General features: G+C 40.3%; 1 protein-coding gene across 1 annotated transcript in view; it reads right to left on the bottom strand.

The window, feature by feature from the left end:
* The window catches only part of ROR1 (ROR family WNT receptor 1), a 401,611-nt gene that overhangs the window by 10,839 nt on the left and 366,456 nt on the right, over positions 1 to 24,316 (bottom strand). The window contains exon 8 of the mRNA XM_086717192.1: positions 9,731 to 9,942. Coding sequence (XP_086573318.1) covers positions 9,731 to 9,942 — 212 coding nt within the window. The remainder of the gene's footprint in view (positions 1 to 9,730; positions 9,943 to 24,316) is intronic.

The following is a 24,316-nucleotide window of genomic DNA, read 5'->3' as shown; positions in this document are numbered from 1 at the left end:
TAAGGCACAGTGCCAAAGTAAACTAAGTACAAAGGAAAACTGAAATGAATAGGGTCCTGGGCTCCTATCTCTTTATCACTCCTTCCATTAGTTGAATGACAAGATGGGCTCAGTTTATTATATGCTGTAAGGCAATTAAGTACCTTAAAACTGAAACAGGCTTTCAGTTTAAATGTTAACATTTTTGCTTCTCAAAGTAAACACACATCTGCCTCACTGAGGTTTTAAAAATTCTATAATTTGGGGGGGGGGAGAGAGGAGGAGGAAAAATCAAAGTTGATGTAGAAGTTGATACGTTATTCTAAAATCCGAATCTGCTTCTTTCCTTAGAAATTTTTGAACAGCAACTCTATTAGGGTTTGAATGAGCTCTTCGCAGGAGGAGAAAGAAGGGAGAACATTTTAGATGACAGTCATTTAGATGTGAGTCAGATGTGACTCTTGTGTCTAACCAGCCGATGGAGGCCAGGCTGATGTTGGTGGCTTCCTTCACTTGAGTGACAAATACTAAGTGGGGACATGTGATGCTTTTAGATCTATTACCTTTGGATATGAAAGCAATGAACCAGGAGTAGGGTTTTTTTTTTTTTTTTTACATTGTAATTATATAGGTGGTAGATGGATAAGGAGGACAGACTCAATGACTTTATCTCTTTCCACCTTTAAGAAGTTACACCTTAGGTGATAATACATTTCAAATGATTCCTCTGGGTGACAAAGCTTATGACTAACCTGCCATTTCCTGCCCACTCTACATAAGTGATAGCTGTAGGAAGAGGGGGAGGATTTCGTGATGGCCGACATTTGCGTGCAGCAGGGATCCACAGATTTGCGACTTTGGGCTTCTAACCTGAACAGGGTATGAATGCTCTACTTTTGAGCCCAACTTGAAGTTGGACACAGATAAAAAGCTGAGTGACATGAGGGGGAGGGAAACAGAACCCAGAGTGGTTCTCCAGGACAGGAAGGTGGCTCCAACGGCAGATACTAAAAAAGAACTGAAGTTGTATTCATACAATTGACTCAAACCATTCCCTGTAGTCCCTGCCATCCTTGTAGTGGTTCCTTTCCCACGCCCTTTTACAAATCTCATTTGCTATACATTTGCTGATTCTAGCCAGACCCAAGTATCTTGAGGAGATGAGCTACAATGGATTGAATACAGTGGCATTTTTCCTCAGCCTCATTAAAATTAGAGGGGGATTTGGGGTAATAGGACATTAGCAGGTCCTTTTTTTTTTTTTTTTTAAGCAAAGTTCTCCATGAGATCGATATTCCTTGGGGACTTGCTTGCTCTCTAATATCATCTCTGATATAGACTATATCAGCATAGTCTAATTCAGAGCAGGCATTGGAAGCCCCTGGAAGGCTTGTTAAAACACAGATCGCTGGGCCCCACTTCCAGAGTTTCTGATTCTGTAGGTCTGAGGTCCTGCATTTCTGACACGTTCAGGTGATGAGGATGCTCCTGAACTGAAGGCTTCACTTCAAGAACCAGCAGGATATGGCTTTCTAGGTCAGACAATCACTAGCCGTCTGGATCTCTACTCCTTGCCTGATGAATGACCACAATGTGTCTGAAGAACCTGGTTGAGCAATTTTGACTTATACAAGCCAGAGAAACTAATACTTTGCTTCAGAAGATGCTTTGGAAATGCCAGCTAAAGAAAAGATAAGGACCACTGACTGGTGTTTACTGTATTTGTATTCTGCTACTATCTTAATGAGATTCAAGGCTTTGAAATTAAATCACTCTATCGCTTGGGCTATGTCACCAGTTTATTCTATTTTCATGTGCAGCCTGTGGTGGGGGATCTTTTTTCATAGCTGGTTGTATCAGTCAGTCAACTGATACTGTATATGCTATATACCAAAGAGTATACATATAGAATAGTATATGAGGACCCATGCAAGAAGCATGAAGAGTAAAGACAGCTCTTGTCGTACATGTCTGTAATCTTGAGTTTAACAATAGCTACCATAGATTGAATGCGTGTCCTGTGACAGACACTGAGACCATAATAAGGCCTATGAGCTGATTTTGGAGCGCTTATATGTTAGGGTGTTAAGTACTTTGTACATATTAACCCCTTTGACCCTTACAGCAACCCCATGAAATTGGTCACTCTGCCTATTACCCCCATTTTGCAGGTGGAAAATATGAGAAAGAGAGTGATTGCACAGGTGGTAGGTTGTATGTTGGACAGCAGAGTCTGTCTTCCCGGTGACTTCTCTAGGTGCTTCGTGCATCAGCTTGTTTCATCTTCATCACTATCCCATGAGATTCATACTGTGATGTCCCCATTTTATGGATCAAGAAATTAAGAGGTTGCTTAAGAAGCACACCTATTAAGTGGTGATGCCAAGATGCAAATTCAACTATGTCTGCTCCAAACCTGGAGCATTCTTCCAGCAATAACTGGCAATTTTCATTTTGATCCTTAAAGGGCTTCACCATTTTAAAAGCATAAAGCTCACTGGTAGAAGACTGGAATGTCAAGGTATAGTTGCTCTCGGTCTCTGATCTAGATCTTACTCCTGTTGATTCTCTGTTGTCCTCATTAGTTGACTGGGACAAGTGAAGAAACCCTTTCCACAGCAGCCTTTGCCTGAGCTGGGCACAAGAGCCCTGGAGAACATATAAAATAGCGGTTTCTTAGTATCTGGACTTAACTGTTGACAGAACTTGCTTGACTCCAAAGCCTATTTTCCATTCTTGTGCATTTCCCTGGTTCTGAGGTAAGCAGTGTTCGAACTGTAAAGGAATGGACTCTACTCCTAAATGGAAGTGATTATGTTTTAAAAACTTAAAGGCCACAGGCATTCATTTTAGGAGGTTATGGACATTCTCAAAGACTACAGTCGAACTAAGTGCCTTCCAGCTAAGTGCCACCAAATTCTGGAGGGAGTTTCAACCAACAGTTTGCCACATTGGCCCAGAGTTCAGCCGCACTTCTCTGGAAGTGATTTAACTTCAGAAGCAGTTCTTTTCTGTACGACGTAACTTTCTGATGGTTACTTTGAATGTCTGGTGGTGACCAGGGTTGATTCTGTGGTGGCTACTTGACCATGTCAGTGGGAGAGCTTCTATCCTGCCTGGAAACAGGCAGAACAGAGGCTAGTAATTTCAATGTCAGCTTGAGCCACCAAGTGCTCATAACTTGAGCTCATGTGTTTTGGTCCACCTGAAAGTTACGGCAGTCGAGTGAAATGGGGAAGAACGTGGGCTCTGGACCTGGGCAGACCTGGGTTCAAATTTTGGCTCTGCCACTTAATAGTGGCATGAAGACTCACTTTTCTTACTCCCAAATCAGGCTTAAATCAGCACCTACTTCATAAGGTCATAATGGAGATTCCATTGAGATAATGTCTGTGATGTACTTTAGCTTATCGGCAATACCACTTATAATATATCCACTTCTAATACTCATCCTCCCCACAAGTAAAGTTTCTACAGATGTAGCTTGAAGCTGAAGCTCTGTACTGGAAGCCTCCCAGCCCTAACCATCAAACCCTCTCCACCCTGACGGATTTTATCCAGGGTGTCAACAGGGTGTGTGGGGCAGGGGATTTATGCTAACTCAATTGGAATGGAATACCAGAACTGTCCAAAGAGCTACCTTTAGTATCTTTGCTGTGCTTCCCCTGCCTGTCTCCTCACCCAGCTAATGCTGTGGGCTGATGGGTCCTATAGCTTCCTCCCAACCCACATTATCCTGTGCACAGCATTTGGTAGTTGACTGAAATATTTGTGGCTGTTTGTATCATCACTGTACCAAAATAATAGTAACTTCTAGAAATCAGGTTCCAGTGAAGTGCCAGACACACTATCTCAAATTGTCAAAAATATCAGATGTGAGAGTGATCTGCCTGCAACATCTGTCACCCCATTGATCGCCAGGGTTGATTTGGCTGATCGGACTGCCTAGCGGGTGTCCCCTTCCTCCCTCACCACTCCATGAACATCCCTCCTGAAGCTGCCTGCTTGGCCAAAGAAGATGACCTTCCCCAATAGAGCAGGACTGTTCTTTGGTCAAGGGTATATAAGAAGCTGTGCTCCCTGGCTAGAACCTCCAAATAAGAAAAAGAAAAATCTCTAAGTACTCTTTGTATCCTTGTGTTTTTTAAATTTTGTTTTGCTTTGTTTTAAAGTTTATTTATTTATTTTTAGAGAGAGGTGTAGGGGGAGAAGGGCAGAGAGAGAGGGAGAGACAGAATTCCAAGTAGACTTTGCACTGTCAGCACAGAGCCAGACATGGGGCTCGAACTCATGAATTGTGAGACCATGACCTGAGCCAAAATCAAGAGTCAGATCTTTAACCAGACGCTTAACCAACTGAGCCACCCAGGCACCCCTATTTGTATCCTTGTTTTACAAGTGAGAAAACAAAGGTTCAGATAATTTGCTTAAGATCTCATGGCCAGTAATCAATGGAACACAGATTTGTAATCATCTCTCTCCTCTCAGTCCTTGCCCTTTGGAGTATAACAAACTACCTCCTGGATATAGACTAAAAAAAATGTGGCTGTAAAGGTATGTTAGGCCTGGAGATTATGGATCCTTAGGTGCTGGGAGCAAGGATTCTATAGCTTGAGATGTGTCCTTCTAGATTAGGGAATGTATATCAAGTGGGAACTAAAGCAATGCCAGAGGATGAAATCAGCATGAGAGGAAGAGAGAGAGAGAGATAGAGAGAGAGAGAAAGAGAGAGAGAGAGGAGGGGGAAGAGGGAGAGAAGTAAAGAGGAACTGGAGGAACCAGTGAAGGAAACAGAGGGGATAGGAGGAAAGCCAAGAGAAAAAGTATTTCAAGATGGTGGTTCAGAATGTCCAATGCTTCAGGGAAATTAAAGAGGATAAAGACTTGGAAAAGGCCATTGGGTTGAATTACATCACTGGTGATTCCGTAGAGGGCCCTGTCAATAGAATGATGAGATCAGATGTCCGGGGAGACAAAAGCTTTAAGGACTGAGTGAAAAAGTTTTCGAGGACATTTTAGCACCAAGTGTGGTGACACTGGGTAAGGTAAGGGGCTCAAAAGGGGTAGCCAGGCCATAGTAGGGCTTTCTAGATGGAAGTATGTTGTTGGCAAAAGGGACAGGCCTAGAGAATATAATCAAGTGTCAGTACATTCAGCAACTACTTTGGCTGGAAAGGAAAAGGAGAGAGGAACTTCCTAGAAGTGAAGAAACAGAGAAGCTGGCAAGAGATGAGGGTAAACTGAGAAAACAGAGCCACCAACTTCAGAAAGCTAGGCAAATCTTGCTTTCTTCAAGTGTTCCTGATACCAGCCAGCCAGGAGCTACAGGAGTCTGACCCAAGGCCTATTCAGGAGTCTGACCAAGGCCTATTCAGCTGCAGGAGTCTGACCCAAGGCCTTGGCTGTGGCCCCCCCCAAGCCCGACCCACTGTTCCTTATCCTCTATTCTCAAACTCCTCCATCTCTCGACCCATCTATGCACCAGAGTCCCACGTAGGTGAGTCACATGTTTCACAGACAGAACCCCCCCCCCCCATCCCTGCCACTGTGCTTGAGTGGGAGGCTGGGCCACCTTCCTCACTCCCCAAGGAGACTGCTCCACAGCTTTTTCCCCTTACTGACAATGCCCTGTTTTTCAGACACGTGACAGTTGGGGAGTTGGAGGGAGAGGCAAAGGAAAAGAATCCAGGAGAAGGGAAATTAGGGTTTCCCAGGCTTCTTGGAGAAGGTTCATTTTCCACACTACCTTAAAAAAACACCCACTCGCATTGTAAAATTTGTAATTCAATGTAGAAAAATCCTACTTAGTTCATGCATCACTAGAATACTCATCAGGGAATTTTAAAGATGGAAAAGACAGGTTATCTTATCCAACTGCACGGCTTGAAATCTGCTTACCAAAATAAAAAGAAAACAAACTGACAGTAACTTATATGAACAGGGTCTATTTCATTCTCAGAAGAACTGCTGAGAAAAGTGACACTCAGGCCAAGTGACTTCTCAGGGCCACGGGGCAACTGCAGGTGGAGCCATAGGGGCGTCCCCATCTTCTGACTGCGCACAACTCAGAGTGGAGGTGCCTCTCTGGTCCACTGGCTTGCTTTCCCCACAGGTCAGAAAGAAACTCAAAACTCCTTGAGGTCTAACTTCCAATTGCTTCACCTGCCTCTCTAGAGACTCAAGCCAGGTCTGTCAACCAGTTTGTCCTTGACTGCTGTTGTCCCCTCTGGAGGGTATGGGTTTGTAATCTCCCTGAGGAGCTTCTTCTTAATCCAAAAGTGTGTGTGTGTGGGTGGGGAGGGGTTTAGCAGCTCAGCAAGTGGAGAAAGATGGAAACCATTTAAACCCCGAAGGCCATATTCATTTGGATCCATAAAAACCCTGGAGTCTTGGACTTTTGAATTGACGGAGGAGAAATAAGAATAAGGCTTGGGCAGACCAGTTTCCATGCTTCATTCTTTTACATCTCAGCCTCCAAATATCCTTTTGATTTTACTCTGGTAGGGTGTTTGTTTTCAGGACTTCTTTCTTTCTTTTTCTTCCTTCCTTCCTTCCTTCCTTCCTTCCTTCCTTCCTTCCTTCCTTCTTTCCTTCCTTCCTTCCTTCCTTCCTTCCTTCCTTCCTTCCTTCCTTTTTTCTTTTCTTTTATTATGTGTTCTTTCCTTCTAGATTTTATAGGTACATGTATTATTTATGTGTCAGTGACCTTTCAAAGCACTTTTAGAGATTGACTGTTTACAGTTAGGAATTTTCTTTAAGGTCTACAAAGTCCTTTGTGCTTTTTCCAGGAAAGGCACTCAGTAAGAACCAAAACAAACAACAGAATAATTCAAATTTGATTGGAGCCAAATCTCTTAAGAGAGTAAGACAAAGCGAGCTAGCATTTGTTTTTGTTGTCTCCTTTCCCCCTCCTCAACCCAGTCAAATATTCTTGAGCCATTCCTACATCCAGTGTGGTTCAGAATTACTTGAGGGACGTTTAAGGCTGAATTTTAAGCCCTGGGTTGGAGAAATCTTGGCACTGGCAGATTTTGCAAGGGACACTTCAGAAATGATGAAAACAATGTTTACTTCACCAAGTCTTTGGGAAAATCGGGCCCAGTATATTTCACATTTGTCTCTACAACCACAAAGGGTAGAGGACTATTACTGCTCTGGCCAAATTTCACATGCCTTTGGCAGGATTGGAGCTATATCATTCAGACGTGAGGCTGTTACACAAGCCTCTTAAGGATTTATCACAAGCCAGGGTGATGCCTGTGGTTAGTGTTCAGCCCAAACTGACCAAATGGAATTGTATTTAGTTGTTTGCCTGACCCCCTCCCACTCTCCCTTCCCAGCACGATTTGTTCCGTGAAAAAGTTATTATGGGGTCAGGCAAGAGCAAGGACTTTATTTAGTCATGAAAAATCCTATGTTCACATTTCATCTCTTCCAATTTCTAGCTCTTTGATTTTGGACAAGTTACTTAATCTGTATGAATCTCACTTACTCTGGTTGTACAGTATGAATAATAACTCCTATTTTACAGAATCATTGTGAGGATTAAATAAGATGATGACTATGAAAGTTCCTGGTATAGTTCTTGATTTGTATCAATTTGTATCAGTCGACCCACATTAGCTTTCTCCACTTACACCAGAAAGCTCTCTGAGACCTTTATCTGAAGGACTGCATAAATCCAAACCATCATGCCTATTGGATGTCATGCTTTGCAAAACAAACCTCGCTAAAAATGGAACTGAGTTGCAGATTGAGGCTGGCCTACAAAACTGACAATTTTCCCAAATGGAAATGACTCTTCCCATGGTTCCTGCCATAGCAATGAGGAGGCTGCCCCTCCAGGATGGTGGCTTTTGCACAGTGACCAACCCCATCCGGGTCTCTCTCTCATCCAGAGTTCTGGCATTTCCAAGGTTTCTCAACATTTAATAACAGAAATGACAGGGAGGGGTGCCTGGGTGGCTCAGTCGGTTGAGTGTCTGACTTCAGCTCAGGTCATGATCTTGCAGTTCTAGAGTTCAAGCCCCACACCGGGTTCTCTGCTGCCAGCGCAGAGCCTGCTTCAGATCCTCTGTCCCCTTCTCTTTCTGCCCCTCCCCAACTTGCGCTCTCTCAAAAATAAATAAACACTAAAAAAGAAAAAAAAAGAAATGATGGGCTAAGACTCTTACAGAATAAAGACTACTGCACTGGAACTTTGAAGTATGGGAAATGTAAAATGTCAACTAGGCATTTCTTCACGAATATGCAATCAATCTTACCCCTCTATTTTCTTCTAGTATCATGTAAGGATTAAATATGACATTATATCACATGCTGTAATGTATGTAAGCTGACTAGCTGGCAGCTAGGGTGTCACAAACGTTGAACCTCCACCTTTACCTGTCCCCCAAGCCACTTAGTAAACCCTGTGGTCTTCATGTTTTCTTCATTTTTTTTTTTTTAATGGTAAAAATTCCCACTTAAGAGAACTGTGGTTTTGCTTGGGACAGAATACTTAAAAATGAATTTTTAAAATTTAAGAAATCTAAAAACTTTAGGAAACAAGGTTTCTATAGGACTACAAATAGGACTACAATAGAAAAAAAAACATTTTAAGACTTTTTAAATTAAAAAAATCCACTGCACAGCAGACTACAATCAGATGAGGGCTATGTGTCAGTCCCAATATGCAGCTACATCTACTTACAAGTTAAAAGAATTAGTTAATTTGAGCATGAAGACATTTTTTCCCCTAAAATTTTATTAAAGTGATGCATCTTCTCTTTATGAAAGCCAAATGAATAATATGGCCACTAACCCACAGAGAAGACAAATATTTGTAGAATGAGTGAATGAATGTCCTATGGAGTTGGGATAAGAAGAAAAGACGGGCTTTTTGGAAGTTTTCTAAGTTATTTAAATGAAATCTTTTTGGTGAGAGGGCTGGGATTGAGGTTCTGGCTTTCTGGAGAGAAAGCCTCTGTTGTGTTTCAGCTTTAAGATGTGGTGTGTGTGCTCCATTTAAGGTAAGGGCTGGTGACCCTGGCTTCCTTGCCAGGACCTAGAGCAGCCCACATGCTGAAAGATGAGGAGGAAAAACAAAGGAAGTGGATTGATTTATCACAGAGACGAGAAGGCTAAGGTAGGCTATCATCAAACAGTATTCAAAGATTATAGGAAGGACAACACTTCTCTTTAAATATACTTAAACCAAAGAGGAACAGATTTAGGTCAGGCATTTAACCGAACTTAACTCCTGGGTTAGGATTTAGGTTTTGTTGTTGTGGCAAAAGACACATCACATAAAACTTAACCGTTTTTAAGTGTATAGTCTACGTACACTACTGTGCAATAAAAGGATTTTTTGATAGTGAAGTTAGTAAACCATGTTTGTTTGCTTTTTTTTTTTCCTCTGTTCATCTCTTTCAGGTTCATTGGAAGAGTATGGTATTTCCTTCTTGGAAATTTTGAAAAATAGCTCACATTCTGAATCCTTAGGAGAGATGATGTCCTAAGGATTCTTTCTAGCCCAGACTTGATGGTAAGGCAGCCACATGGCTGGCCCAACACTGACGTGCACACACTGACGAAAGAATGCTCCGGCTGCCTTGGATACAGTTAGAGATAGATAGTTATGCTGAAAATGAACTCTATAGCTTGTCAACTCTGATCGTAGATCATTTGATTTCTAAGCTGGGGAGGGTGATAAGTTTTGCTTTAACCTGAAGCCTATAGAATATATGCAGCTCTGTACTGCTGATTTTACCTTGGGTTTATATGCGTTCAGCATTGACATCTCCACATTTTGACCTCTGACATGTTTCGGTTGCCTCTGGACTGGCGGTGACGATGACTTCTGGTTATTGCGGCAGACGCAGATAAAAAAGAAGAGAAAAGCAATGGCCAGAGGAATAGCAACACTTGGCACCAGTATGTACAAGATCTCCATTTTATTCTTCTCCTTGGAGCCCTTCGAATCTGGGTACAGAAATAGAAAAGAGCAAAAGTCATTCTGGTTCAAATAACATGTATAATATTACATTGCGTAGTTTAAAATGACCTCCTATTCTTCTATACACACAAATTCACTGGAGAAAAAAGGAACCATTGCTTATTACAATTTGTTTCTATCAAACCTTCAACATAATTTATTGAAGTTTAAAAGTTTAAAGTTCAAGTGTTTAAAAATTGCAGAGGGACATTATGAGGCCTTTGCATGTGTGTGGGTCTCCCTCTGATCTTGCCTCTCTTTAGCAGCAGACCTGCATTTCTCTAACACGTTAAAAGTTAAGCGTCATGTGAAAGGACTAGATACACCTAAGGGCATTGATGTGGGTCACAGGGCTCTTCTACAATTGGCTGTTAGCCCAGAACCACCACAATGTGATGTTCCAGAAATCATGCCCTTGTCCTGGCTGGTTTGGATTTACAGGGCCACTCCTGCGCCTTCCAGAATCAACATCACTTAAGAATCCTGGTCCCAGTGTCCACAAAGCCACTGGCCTGAGAACATGGGAACCTGACTCAGTCTCTGATGAGCTGTGTGGCCTTGAGCAAATCATTGTCCTGTCTGGGCCTCACTGCTACTCATCTGCAAAAGTGAAGTATCTATTTTGGAAAGTGTCTACAATTTCCTCAAGCACAGCATCGCTGCATAACCTGATGCTTTTTTGAAATCCAAGAATTCCTCTTAAATGATTTCATATGAACCCAATAATTATGAGTACTAACACTGTGAAGTATATTTTTGAAATCTTATATATCTACTCTGCCATTGCTAGGAAAAGTATATAATATGTATAGAAAGACATGAAGCATACTTCTTAAAAATGGACTTGAGTCTGACCTTTAAATTCTTTGGGCATATGTTAATAAATTATTTGACTGACAAAACAAACACAAGAATTATGGGCAGTAATTAGAGGGGTTACATAATGCATGCCCTGATCACCAATAACCTCATGGGCTATCTTGCTTTAAGAAAAATCCAAGGTATGAAAATTCAGATTGACACAAAATTCAGAGATGATTATTTACTTAACATAGAATTAACCATGTATCCATTCACTCATCTTCCCACTTGTTCAGTAAGTCAATAAACAAAAGCTACTACTGCCAAGGAGTATTCTAGGTACTGGGGATATAAAATTAAATACGATATGTCCTTTGCCTTTAAGGAGCTCATGGTTGGGTAAGGAAAACAGAGAAAAGGTAATTACAATATGTTGTTAGAAATGCTGCAAGGGAAGTATGACTAGAGTGGTCGAGAAACCCAGAAAGTCTCTTTAAACAGTGGCCTTCCCTAGTACATATAAAAGAGAATAGACTATACATCATTCTTGCTTGCATGCACCTGCCTTGGGAACCTATTATTCAGTGAGATATAGCAGTAACTAAATCACATTGCCTTCTCCCTACATAAACAGACTCAATACATGAAGTTAGGGAGGGGCACCAAAACCTGGGTGTTGGGACTGTGCTGTGGGTTAACCCTCAGAGGGATTTGGGGAGGAGTAAAATATGCTTATCGAGAATAATAAACATAACAGCTTTAATATTTACTGAGTGTCCTCTAGCACAAAAATCATGTTAGCTATGGGCCAGGTACTGTTGTAAGTACTTTTCATTAACTCATTAATTTTATCCTCACAACCAATCCCATGAGGCAGGTGCCATCCTTATGGCTATTTTTATAGGTGAGGAAGCGGAGGGACAGAGTGGTTAAGTGACTTGCCCCAGGACATGTGGCTAGTAACTCAAAAGCCAGGACTCCTCCCCTGTTGGTCTTGCTGTAATACCTCCTACTCTAGAAAGTCCACTGCACTGCCAGTAATTTGACAATGGCTATTGTTTGGCACCCATTTTCTTATGGTAGGATTTCTCTGGTTTCACAGAGGTAGGAAGGAGGCAGGAGGTCTGAAAGGTGGGGAATGACACAGAAGCTTTGCTAGATGTGCTGCCTTTGCACTCCCCACTTTATATACAGTGGCAGGTAAACGTATAAGCCAGGCATCTCTGGAGACCATTGTAGTCATTCTTGTCTTTGGAACTCAGTCTCAGTCGCTTTTGTAACAATTGTGTCTGCATGTCTGTGAGTGGATGGACAGAGAGAAAGAAATCACATGGAGGGGCATCTGGGTAGATCAGTCAGTTGAGCATCTGACTTCTGCTCAGGTCATGATCTCACAGTTTGTGAATTCGAGCCCTGTTTTGGGCTCTCTGCTGTCGGTGCAGAGCCTGCTTCAGATCCTCTGCCGCCCTCTCTCTTCCCCTCCCCTGCTTGCTCTTTCTCTCTCTCTGTCTCTCTCTCAAAAATAAATAAACATAAAAAAAGAAATCACATGGAAAAGTGTTTACCACAGGGCATAGCAGATGGATCTTCTATAACAGGAATATAATAGATCTAGAATAGATTATCTATCTAAGATCTGTCTATCTATAGACACTTTAGAGACAGTGTGGCAGAATAAATGAAGTGTATGTCTTAGATTCAGAAACCTCTGAAGACCGACTTTGTCATCATCTATGTAACTTTCATTAGGCACTTAGCCTCTCTGCGTGAACTCATCTATAAAATGAGACCAGTAATACCTATTTCACAGAATTGTTGTGAACAGTAAATGAAGTAACACGGAAAGTATTACTCTAGTACCTGTTAAAACTAAATCAGTCGATGTTTATCCCTTACCCTTAGAGTAGAAAAGGATTCAGAGATAAAAACTTTGGGCTGGAAATTCACAATAACCTTAAGCAGGAAAGAAACTTTCTGACCTTCACCTCCTCATTTATTCAAGGGGAATGATAATTTGCTCTACCAATCTTATTTGCTTCATGTGAGAGATGATGTTCATGACAAAACTGCAGAAAACTGAAAACTGCCACACAGTTGTTGGATGCTATGACTATTAACATTATAAAAACACTTTCAAATTTCTCAGTACCCCGGTGTGTGTGTGTGGGGGGGGGGGGGATCCCTCTTGTTATTCTTGGATTTTCAGTGAAATCATTATAAGGGTAATGGTTACAAAAGGAATGAGGTTAATTTAGTACTCATGTAATGCTAGTCATTTTTCTGGCCCAGATTTTTAGCAACAAGAGAAAGTAGGGATCTCACCTGTCTAGCAAACAAAGGAGTTCTATTCTGTACTCATTCTGTATCAGATTATTCACGGAACGCCTTTGATTGTAAATGGGAGGTCTGGGACAAATCCCCCTGTGGGTCTGCAGGAGAACAAACTTCAAGAAGCCGGATCTTTAAACACAGTCAAACTTGGCTCCTTCTGATTACACTGAGGATATGCAAACGAGCCCACAGTGTCTTTTTGCCAAGTGAAATAATCAAGCAGAACAATATGTGGCCATGTTGGAAGTGACAGAAAACAAATTTAGACCGGTTGTAAACCTGTGATACAGCACACTCACTGTCCCACACACACCTCTCTCTGCATTAGGCCAGAAGGGAGTCAGTCTGGTTCAAAAAACTTTATATAAAAGCTTTCCACAGAACAACTAACCCTACTCATGGAAAATTAGAAAATGAACATTTGCTCACCTTCTTTGAACAGCCTATCATTTGTATTCATTACTTTAATCAGGTACTTGATGTTCTCGATTTTACATGTAGGTAAAAGAAGGCTAAGAAAGAACAAATAATTTGACAAAGCTAGAAAGTGGTAGGGTCTGGGTTGGAATGCAAGGCTGTCTCCCTTCGATGCTTTTATGCTTTCAAAATTCTATTACTAATACAAATTAAAATACCATATGGAATTGTTTTTCATTATTCTCCTTAAGATTCCAAGGTTCCCTTTAATGAGGGCTAATATCTGGTGGGGAATCACACTATTAAACAGATCCCATTAGAACAATGGACACTATTCTTACTATTCACTTTACAGGGTAATGGACACCTTCAGTGCATTACAAAGGAAACTGGCTGAAAATTAGAACGGTGAAGATTTTTAATACTTTGAAATAACTGTTTAAAAGTTAAATGCACATATTAGTTACATCAAGTTAAATACTTGAGATTTTTGAAACCAACTATTTAGTCTGGATCACATGATTAATTTCCTTTTAAAAATCAACAATTTGGTATCAGAGTTCACATCTGACATCCTATTTTTATTTTTACAAAGATATTCAATACTTTGATTAGTAATTAAATATAATGGAGAAAATACTCCTTTCTTATCCTGAGGCTTAAAACAAGGTAAACATGACTTCTTATTCAAGAGGTACTTTTATAAAGTGAAACATCACCTGGGATATTACTTTGAGTTAAAACAAAAAATTTCTTAGATCTTAAATAATTTCGGCAAAGGTGGGAAGAAGTCTTACAGAACCTTACGATTCCAAATAAAGTAAAATAAAATAAACAAGTTAAATTATAATCTTGTCTGAAAAGAAATAAAAATCATAGAAAAAAACAGGAATTGCTACCATTTAATAGTTGAAAACTACAAAATAAGTGGGTCTGTAGCAGATAGGAGCCCACACCAGTGATATTTAAGCACATGCCTGGAAGTCATAGGAGCAAAGGGGGTAACTAGGCCCTTAGTTGGCAGGCTGGGTCCACCATTAGGTGGTCTCTTGATTTAATGATGAAAATACTAAGTAGATCACCTATTGCCTTATATATTTTCAAATTAATTCTTAAAAAGACTATGATTGGCCATATATAGTGGTTAACATTTTTTTTTCTCTTCAGCAAATATTTTAACCACAATAAGATAGGGACAGTAACTCATTGGTGAGCACTTGAGAAAAATCTTAGTAACTAGAATCCACATGAGTTCACCAGGAGTGTCTATAAATTCTTATGATCTCAGTTTTCTCCTCTATAAAAGGACAGAGTTGGGCTAATCTTTTGTCTTTAATTGAAAAAAGCTTAATTATGGCAAAAAATTAATAACATCTACCATCTTAATCATGTGTAAGTTCAGTAGTGCTAAGTGTATGCACATTGTTGTACAACAGGTCTCCAAGACTTTTTCATCTTGCAAAACTGAAACTCTATACTCATTGAACAATAACTGCACTTATCCCTCCCTCTAGCCCCTGACAGCAACCAGTCTACTTTCTGTTTCTATGAATTTGATTATTTTAGATACCTCATATAAGTGGAATCATAAAGTGTTTGTCTTTTTATGACTGGCTTATTTCACTCAGTAAAATGTCCTCAAGGTTCATCCATGTTTTTACATGTGTCAAACTTCCTTCCTTTTTTCGGCTGAAAAATATTCCACTGTATGTAAATACCACATTTTCTTCATGGATTCATCCATCGATGGGCTTCCTTCCACCTCTTTTGTGGAAGCTATTGTGAATAATGCTGTGATGAACATGGGTGTACAAATATTTCTTTGAGATCCTATGTTCCGTTCCTTTGGATACATATCCAGAAGTAGGATTGCTGGATCATATGGTAATTCTATTTTTAGTTTTTTGAGAAACATCCATACTGTTTTCTATAATGGCTGCGCCATTTTGCCTTCCTACCAATAGTGAACAATGGCTCTAATTTCTCCACATCTTTGCTAACATGTGCTATTTTCTTCTTCGTCTCCTCCTCTTCCTCTTCTTCCTTTTCTTCTTCTTATAAAATAATGGGTCCTAATAATGGGTGTGAGGTGATGTCTCATTGTGGTTTTGATTTGCATTTCTTTAATGACACATGATACTGAGCATCTTTTCATATATTGTTGGCCATTTGTATATCTTCTTTGGAGAAATGTCTGTTTAAATCCTTTGCCCACTTTTAATTGGGCTACTCTTTAAGTGCCAAAATTCAATCATTTTTATAAAATTAAATCTCTTTCATTTCTGAGAGGATTATTTTAGAGTGAGAGACCAAGCACATTTAAACTTTAGCAAGTCATTTGATCGAGACCCAAGATATCCTTATGGACCTAAGATGGAGGGATAGATTATGTCATCAGAATAAATTTGAAATTTACCATGTGCCTGTACCCTAAAAGGGTTAATCATTAAATCAACCTCAAATTGTAGAGAGCTAAGCTTGTGCCAACCTGCCTGTTGATAATGATAATGATAATGACATTATCATTAACTGCTTGATGATGATACGTTTATGAAACTTGAAAATGACCAAAATCTAGGAAAGATACCTGATTATAGAAATAAGATGTATAGAAATAAAATGTACAGGCTAAAATAATGACCCAAAAACAATTGAAATTTTACAAATAAATATTATAGCTTGCAGTTACGTTAGAGTTCTTGCTTAAAGAATCCCATGATTAAGCAAATCTACTAAATAATTTTTTATGTAACAAAACCAAAAAAAAAAAAAAAAAGAAAAGAGGAAAAAGGAAGACTAATAAATTTTAATGAAGACTTGAAGTCTCAGTTGGACCCAGAAATAGCACAATGAAATTGCTCCAAAAATTTTTATATATGGCACTTTTAGCAAAAAAACAAAAACAAAAACAAAAACCAAACCAAACAAACAAACAAACAAAAAAACATTCATTGGCAATACTGAGTAATAATAAAAAATATCATGGTCCTTTTCTACCTTCACTGATTTAAAAATACCAAAAAGGTCTATTCTAAGAGCCATGTTTTTAAGAAGGGCTTTAAAAAAGCAAGAAACATTCAGAGGAAGAGGAAGATGGGTAAGGAAAGGCTGGAAGAGCTACATGCTCTTTAGACCAAATTAAAAATTAAATGAAGGATGTAATAGGTACTTTGGAATTTGGATGATAAATGCACCAGGGGTTACAAACTGGATCTAGTACATAGATTTGTTCCTTATTAGTTTTGTTTTTGTTTTTTCTAATTTGAGTTAGTGGTCAACAGTTTTTAAAAATGAGGGGATTTCACATAGAAGTTTTGATTTCAGACTTACAAATGCAGACTTTGAGCAGTGGGAGCCATCCCACAACCTCTTTGGGGTGGTGAGATGTCCCTGTCTCTGAAGGTCTCTGGCAATGGTCAAATAGAGCCTGGATAGTTTCTATGGTTCCTCCCAAAGCTCTCTGATTTTATAATCTGATTTGACATACCTTATTTAGACCCCTACTGTACTTTTGGCTTTCTTGCGAAGTAACTGATTTAAAGTTAGTGATGAATATTTTTCCCTGAGTGTCCTCAGATCCAGTATTGGTCTTTTCTCCTCAGCTCTATGCTGAGGCTGACTTCTATGGACAGTATCAGTGGGCACCCTTGTCCTCTGGCTTCCAGTCAGGTTCAGCCAATGGGAGACATTGGCAGGACAAGAAGAACTGCCCAGGGCAAGAAGAGTATGGTTCACATGTTTGTTCCCAGGCTTTCCCCTTGCTGAGTTGCAGAGGATTGACTCCCTCTATTAAAGGCCAGAGCCTTTGAACAGCCCTCTCTCCAGCCTCAGCTGTGTTCCACAAGGTAAGGTAACCAATCATTCGTTTGACTCCTCAAGCCTTGGATAATGCCTCCCACTTCTGCTAGCCATGGGTCCTTCACCTTATTGGTTTCTCCTAATTCTGCCAACACCTTCATAAACGGTCTCTTTATGAAGTTCTCCATAGTGTGTCTGCTTGTCCCTTTTGCTTTCTGCCAGAATCTTGGCTGATACAAAGCAAATAGCAGAGATCACTGTGGTGTTGTATCAGAATTCTGTCACCAAAGGGTTAAAGTGACCAGGAGCCCTTCCCATTGGCATGGTGGTGGACCAAAAGAGTTAAAAGCTTCCCAGAGCTTATTGCTGGAGCAGCGGACACACAGGGTACATGACTCAATATATTTTGAGAACAATAAAAATACCTTTGAGAAAAATTAATTTATGGTTAAAAATGTTTATGGAACATGACTTAGTTATAAGTTTTGGGTAACTATTGTTCTTTACTTTGTCGAAAATGTATAGAGACTGGAGAATAAGGTACATCTTGAAAATCTCTGTAGCATAAAAATAACTCTTCCGGAAAACTTCAAACCATACAAAGCAGTGCTCTATTCCTCCCTCCGTTCCCCCTCCCCACCATCCAATTCACTGTAATGTTCAATTTTGGTTTGAAGAAATGGCTGAAAGACAAATTGCCTTACAACAGGTCTTCTATGAAATATGGGAGAAGGCTGCTGACAGAGTGAGTTAAAAACTGCAGTGTTCGCAATCTGGAAAACATCTGCCTTGCCCCGAACTGTAAACCACCACATTGTAGAAAATGGTTTGTGACAAAGCAGAACCCAGGGCGGGTGTTTGTAAGGTTATGGGACAAGTCAGGGCTATTCAGGCACAGAACTGGGCAATGTGCCTTTTGGCAAACTGTTGCAAGCCAAGGACTTAAAAGGAAATACAAAAGTAATAGGCCAGGTATGAAAACTGCAAATGGAGCCAAATGGCCGACTAATTTTTTTTTTTTTTTATCATTGGGCACTCTATGGTGAAACTGGTTGAGGACTAAAACAATACCGCTGCTTGGAAGTTCTAGTTGTTTGGTAGAGGTCTCTTAGACGTGCTAGCCTGGCTGGCGGAAGAAACGTGGCCTCTAGACTTAATCTACAGTAGAATAAAACACTGAGGTTTGAAGAGGAAAACACCACTACAATCAAGATTCAGCTTCGCCATACAATTTGAGAGAGGAACCAACAGAAGATCTCAGTTAGCTGGGGGAGAGAGAAAGAACGTACGTCTTGCGGTAGAATACAGCCAAAGTCAAATGGTCAGATCATGCAAAAGCTGCTCCCAGAGAAACAGGCCTTTTCCATGGATCTGCCCCCAGGGCTGCATAGAAAAGCAATGATAAGGGCTACAGTGAAACTGTGAACCTGGGAGGTGTGCCTAGGTGCCAGTTGGAAAGAACATAGGCAAATGTTTCTTTTTCGACGTAGTTTCCACCCAACCCACAGTATTTGGCTTGGAAGGTGGCCACAGTGACTAGAGGTAAAGGCGTAGTGAATGAAGGTTTGCAGGCAGGATCTCAGGGAAAATGGCCAACTCTGAGGACTGGGGACGTGGGGCTGCCGGGAAGGGAGGAGAGGTGGATTTAACGGGAAATGGGCAAACATTGCGAGCCCTGCGTGGAGCTGCTGGGGGAGGTAGTCCTCATCAGGGCTGAGGCTGAGTGGAGCACCTAGGGTCTCTCAGAGTAGATGGCTTCCTGGCTGAGGCCCTACTCCTGCATGTGTGGAGCTGCAAATAAGAAAATCAATGGACAGCATCCCAAAGACCTAGATAGTTCATAGTGATCAAAAGAAGGAGGAAAATGATAAAGCATCGTTTATTCCTCTGAATAACCTAGAATTTGAACTTTAGGGTAACTGTGCCATGGTGAACAGAAGACTGGACCTAGAATCCTGTGGACCTGGTTTGAATCTTGGCTGTAGTAAAAACAACATTGCCTCAGCTTCTCCATCAGTAAAACAGAGAGGATACCTTTATCCTGTGGTTATTATGAGGATTCATTAATTCAACACATTTTATTAAACATCAGCTAAGTCCCAGGCCAGATGCTGGTGTTAAGGAACCTGGCACAGTGTTCGACAGACCACAGTCATCACTAAAATGCCAAGCATGTAACAGCGTACATAAATGTTCAGAGCTATAAGACAGTGTTTAACGTGATTCATACTTTTTCCATCAGATTCTTTCACTAGATTGTAGGCTACATGAGGGCATGCTTTGATCTACCCTGTTCACAAAGTCTGAAGCATAGTAGAAGCCCAACACAAACTGGTTTCAGTGAGTGACTAAATAACTAATTAACTGTTCGAGTTGTTGTTAGATGCCTGGGATAGGGAGGAAAAGACAGGGAGGATGGGAGGTCAGGTCTCGCCCAAACTATCTTTTGTCCTGTCACTTCCTCCAAGCACTGGCTTGGGCACATGCACAGAGTCCTAGCCAATTCCCAGAATTCACAGCAAACATATTTGGTTGTGTTTAATTTTATGTTCTGTCTTAAAGCGAAAGTTTGCAGATAAAACGGTCTGTGGCAGACCGTTCTCAAATGTCTTTATTCTAGAAAGTACAACAAATGCTCACATTCTGCATTTAATTAGGCCTCAACTCCTTTTAGCCTTACTTGGTTGAAACGAAAACAAAAATTATCAGTAGGAAAATGAGAAACCACATGGAGATTTTGAAATCTCCTCAACTTTTACTTAACTAAAGAATGCAGGAACGTTCCCATGAGATTCCATCCCATTTTCAGAGGGAGAAGGGAAAGGACTCATTTCAAATCTGCCCCACACGATTTCAACTCATTGTAAGATGAAAAGTTATCCTCAGTCTCTCTCTCTCTTTCTCTCTCTCTGTATATACAGATACACACATACATAAATCATAGAGTACACAAGACCAGCTATAGGTTTGAGTCCTGAGTTCATTTCTTATTAACCATGTGGCCTTGGAAGTTATTTCACCTCTCTATGTCTCTGTTTTCTCTTCTAGGGTAGAATAAAATGCAACTCACTGGATTACAGAACGATTATACATGAGATAATGCATTAAAAAACTCTTAGCATGGTCTTTGGCTCATTATAAACACTCAATAAATGGCAACTGCTGTTTAATGTTATTGTTTTTTTTTTAAGTTTATTTATTTATTTTGAAGAGAAAACTAGCAGGGAAGTGGCAGAGAGAGAGGGGACAGAGGATCTGAAGAGGGATCTGTGCTGAAAGCAGTGAGCTTGATGTGGGGCTTGAACTCATGAACCGTGAGATCATGACCTGAGATGAAGTCGGACTCTTAACCAACTGAGCCACCCAGGCACTCCTGTTTAATGTTATTATTATTATTATTATTTTCTTAATGTTTTTTTTTAATTTATTTTTGAAACAGAGAGAGACAGACCATGAGCAGGGGAGAGGCAGAGAGAGAGTGAGACACAGAATCTGAAGCAGGCTCCAGGCTCTGAGCTGTCAGCACAGAGCCCGACGTGGGGCTCGAACTCACGGACTGTGAGATCATGACCTGAGCTGAAGTCGGATGCTTAACCAACTGAGACACCCAGGCGCCCCTAATGTTATTATTATTTTATAGTTTAAATTGTATAATTTTTTTTTAATTTTTTTTAACGTTTATTTATTTTTGGGACAGAGAGAGACAGAGCATGAACTGGGGAGGGTCAGAGAGAGAGGGAGACACAGAATCGGAAGCAGGCTCCAGGCTCTGAGCCATCAGCCCAGAGCCTGATGCAGGGCTCGAACTCACGGACCGCGAGATCTTGACCTGAGCTGAAGTCGGATGCTTAACCGACTGAGACACCCAGGTGCCCCTAAATTTTATAATTTTTAATAATATATACAATATACTATATTCTATAGTCTAAATTGTATAATTCCTATCCAGTCTCAGGGTTCCTCAATCCTGGCACTATTGACATTTTGGGTTGGATAATTCTTTGTGTGGGTCATTCTGTGCATTGAAGGGTGTTTAGCAGCCTCTCTGGCCTCCACCCAGTAGACACCGGTAGCATCTCACAACCCCACCCAGGAGTGATGACCAAAATATCTTGAGACATTGCCAAATGTTCCCCAGAAGGCAAAACTTCTGCCGATTGGGAAGCACTGGTATAGAACAAAGAGCAGTAAGTGTCCTAGACATAGCAGACCTAGTTTCTATTAGTTGATTTGTGGTCTTGGGTAAGTCTTACCACTTCCCTGGGCCTTGATTTACTCATATGGTGAAAGAGGGCAGGAAATTCCTACTTTATCTTTCATAATTGTGTAAGAATGAAAGAAAAAAAAATCAACTGCCCTAAAGAAGTGTTATCAAAGTGGGATGCTATTATGATTAGGTTGCTAGAGGTGGTCTATCCAGGGGCAATTCTGAGAAGCCTTGCCTGGGCACAACAGCTGATGCCAGCCTGTTTTCTTTTTTAGTTCCCACACGGGGGAGCCACTGGCCTCTCAGCAGCTGCTTCCAGATCACATGTCAAGTGTTCCCAGTGTCTTTAATGGATGTCTTTGTGGCTTGGCTTGAAGAATTCAAAAGGAACTGTTTTCTTTCAAAATGAAATGAAAACGTTCTTTTTAATAAAAATTATTATTGTAAGTGGTGAAAACTGCCTCGTCTTCTCTAGGCTTAACGTTCTAAATCTATCTCACATGACTAGACCTAACCAGTCATCAGAATGTTAACTGTGTCCTCTGCTGATTGATATTCAGAGAGAAATACCCTGAGGGTTTCTAACATCACTGTACTGATTAATACTGTAATAATACAGAGTAATACCACGATGGATTTCCTTATTGGCAAGGGAACACTTTTTGATGTCCTATCATATTATGAAAATCTACATACTGGAATTCAGAGGTGAGGCCTATTGTTATTCTTTTATTTATTTCTGAAAAATCTTTAAATGGGAGATAGCAGAGTGTTTGGGAAAAGAGCATGAGCTTTGAGTTTGGTCAGAGCTATACGTAGATAGATGAGAGTCCAAGGTCTAATCTCACCATTTGTGTGATTTAGACAAGTCCTTTAGCCCTTCTGAACCTCAGTGGACTACATTAATAACACCTACCCCACAGGGTGGTTATGAATTTTAAATGCATACAAATATGTAAAGCATGGGGCACTGTGCAGGCACCTGGTAAATGTTCTGTAGATGTAGGTGATCTTTCTCTCTCTGTCCAGTCTGAAAGACTGTTCAAGGATTTCTTTTATCCCTCAGAGTGTGTATTTGGTGTGATTGCTTCATGAAGGTCACTGACATGAAAACAGTACTTTTTAGATAGAACTTAGAGTCTTGACTATAGTAAACTAATTGTAATAGAGCTCGAATCAGCTAATCAACAAATTTTCCAGTTTATGAACAAATTATCTCCCTTCTTCTGTGGGGCGTTTGTTGGAAATCAAGGGTCAGAAGTCATCTAAAGGACAAGAGCATTTACCCAGAGTGGAGTGAACAATGTGTTTCTTCCTTAAAACAATTCATTTGGTTTCCCTGAGGACACATATCAGTATTCTGAATTATCATGGTAGAGTAGCAAGAAGGTGAGCTTAGAGTCAGACAGACCTGCCATTTACCAGCAACATAGGGTTAATAAAATACCTGTCACAGGGATGTCTGGGTGGCTCAGTTAAGCGACTGACTCTTGGTTTCAACTCAGGTCATGATCTCATGGTTTGCGAGTTTTAGCTCTGTGTCGGGCTCTGCAGCTGGCAGCACAGAGCCTGCCAAGATTTTCTCTCTCTCCCTCTCTCTCTGCCCCTCCCCTGCTTGCACTGTGTCTCTCTCAAAATAAATAGATAAACTTGAAAAAAAAAATACTTGTCACAGTGTAAGGGTGAGTATAAATAAAGCCCATGACAACCCCAAGTACCATGCCTGGCACATGGAAGGTGCTCAGTGAGTGTTGCTTTTATCCTTGACTCTCTTACAGATCTTTGTACCTTAACTAGTTTAAGAGAAGAGGTGGAAACTAAGTAAATGATTATAAATCTACATTTTATTTTTATTCTTCTCCTATTAATGTTGAATATAGCATGTGGGAAAAGTCATGAGTTACTAAGGGCAAACCATTTAAAAAATACAGGATAATTTGCTTTGAAGTTTCCAATGGTGGCTCTGGAAGAGTTTTACATCATAATTTGTTCTTTATGCTGCATATGAAGGCATTTTAAAGTCCAGACCACAAAAGGGGTCTGGTCACCTCCTTCTCAAACTTGGCATGTTTAAGCACCCATAAATCCATTTTGCAAGAGAAGACACTATGGTAACAGGTAACACATAAGAATGAAATTATAAAATAAGTTTCCCAAATTTTCATCACTAAGGTTTCTTTTTAACATTTTTATTACTTCTTCCTATGGACCTCTTTAGTATGTTTTAGCTTCCTCTTCTTTGTTCCATAACATCTGTGCTAACTTCTATTGTATCATACACACTGCATTGTGATTGTAATGTGAATCACATTTTATTTCTCTTTCAAACCCCCTACTCCACAGTGGGCTCTCAAATAATATTTGCTAAACTCAGAGCAAACATTCCTTATGTAGACTGCATACTAATTAGAGTAGATTCCTCTTTATATACTGCCCAGACAATAATTATAATAGATAATATTTGTTAAGCATTTACTATCTTCCAGATTTCCTAGAATTTTTCAGTTAACAACTCATTCATCCTCCTAGGTGGATATCATTATTAGGTCCCTGTTATTGTTATGGCTTTTCCTGCAGTGACATCGTACTCTCCCTCTATGCTGGGGAAACCCAGTTGACATCATCTATGAGAAGAAGGACCAGGAAGATGAGTCAGTTCCAAAACAGTCCCAAACTCCAGGTTTCACCCTTGCTTTCATGGTCTTTCTCCTACCCTCCAAACATTTTTTCTAGACAAAAAAACAAAACAAACAAACAAAAAAACCAACCCCAAAAAACAGAAAACAAAAAACTGATTCAGGTATTTC

The sequence above is a fragment of the Puma concolor genome, chromosome C1 (genome assembly GCF_028749965.1).
Source record: "Puma concolor isolate L17-30 chromosome C1, mPumCon1.1.hap2, whole genome shotgun sequence".
In the NCBI taxonomy this organism is placed as follows: Eukaryota; Metazoa; Chordata; class Mammalia; order Carnivora; family Felidae; genus Puma; species Puma concolor.
This window is presented reverse-complemented; position numbering and strand designations above follow the sequence as displayed.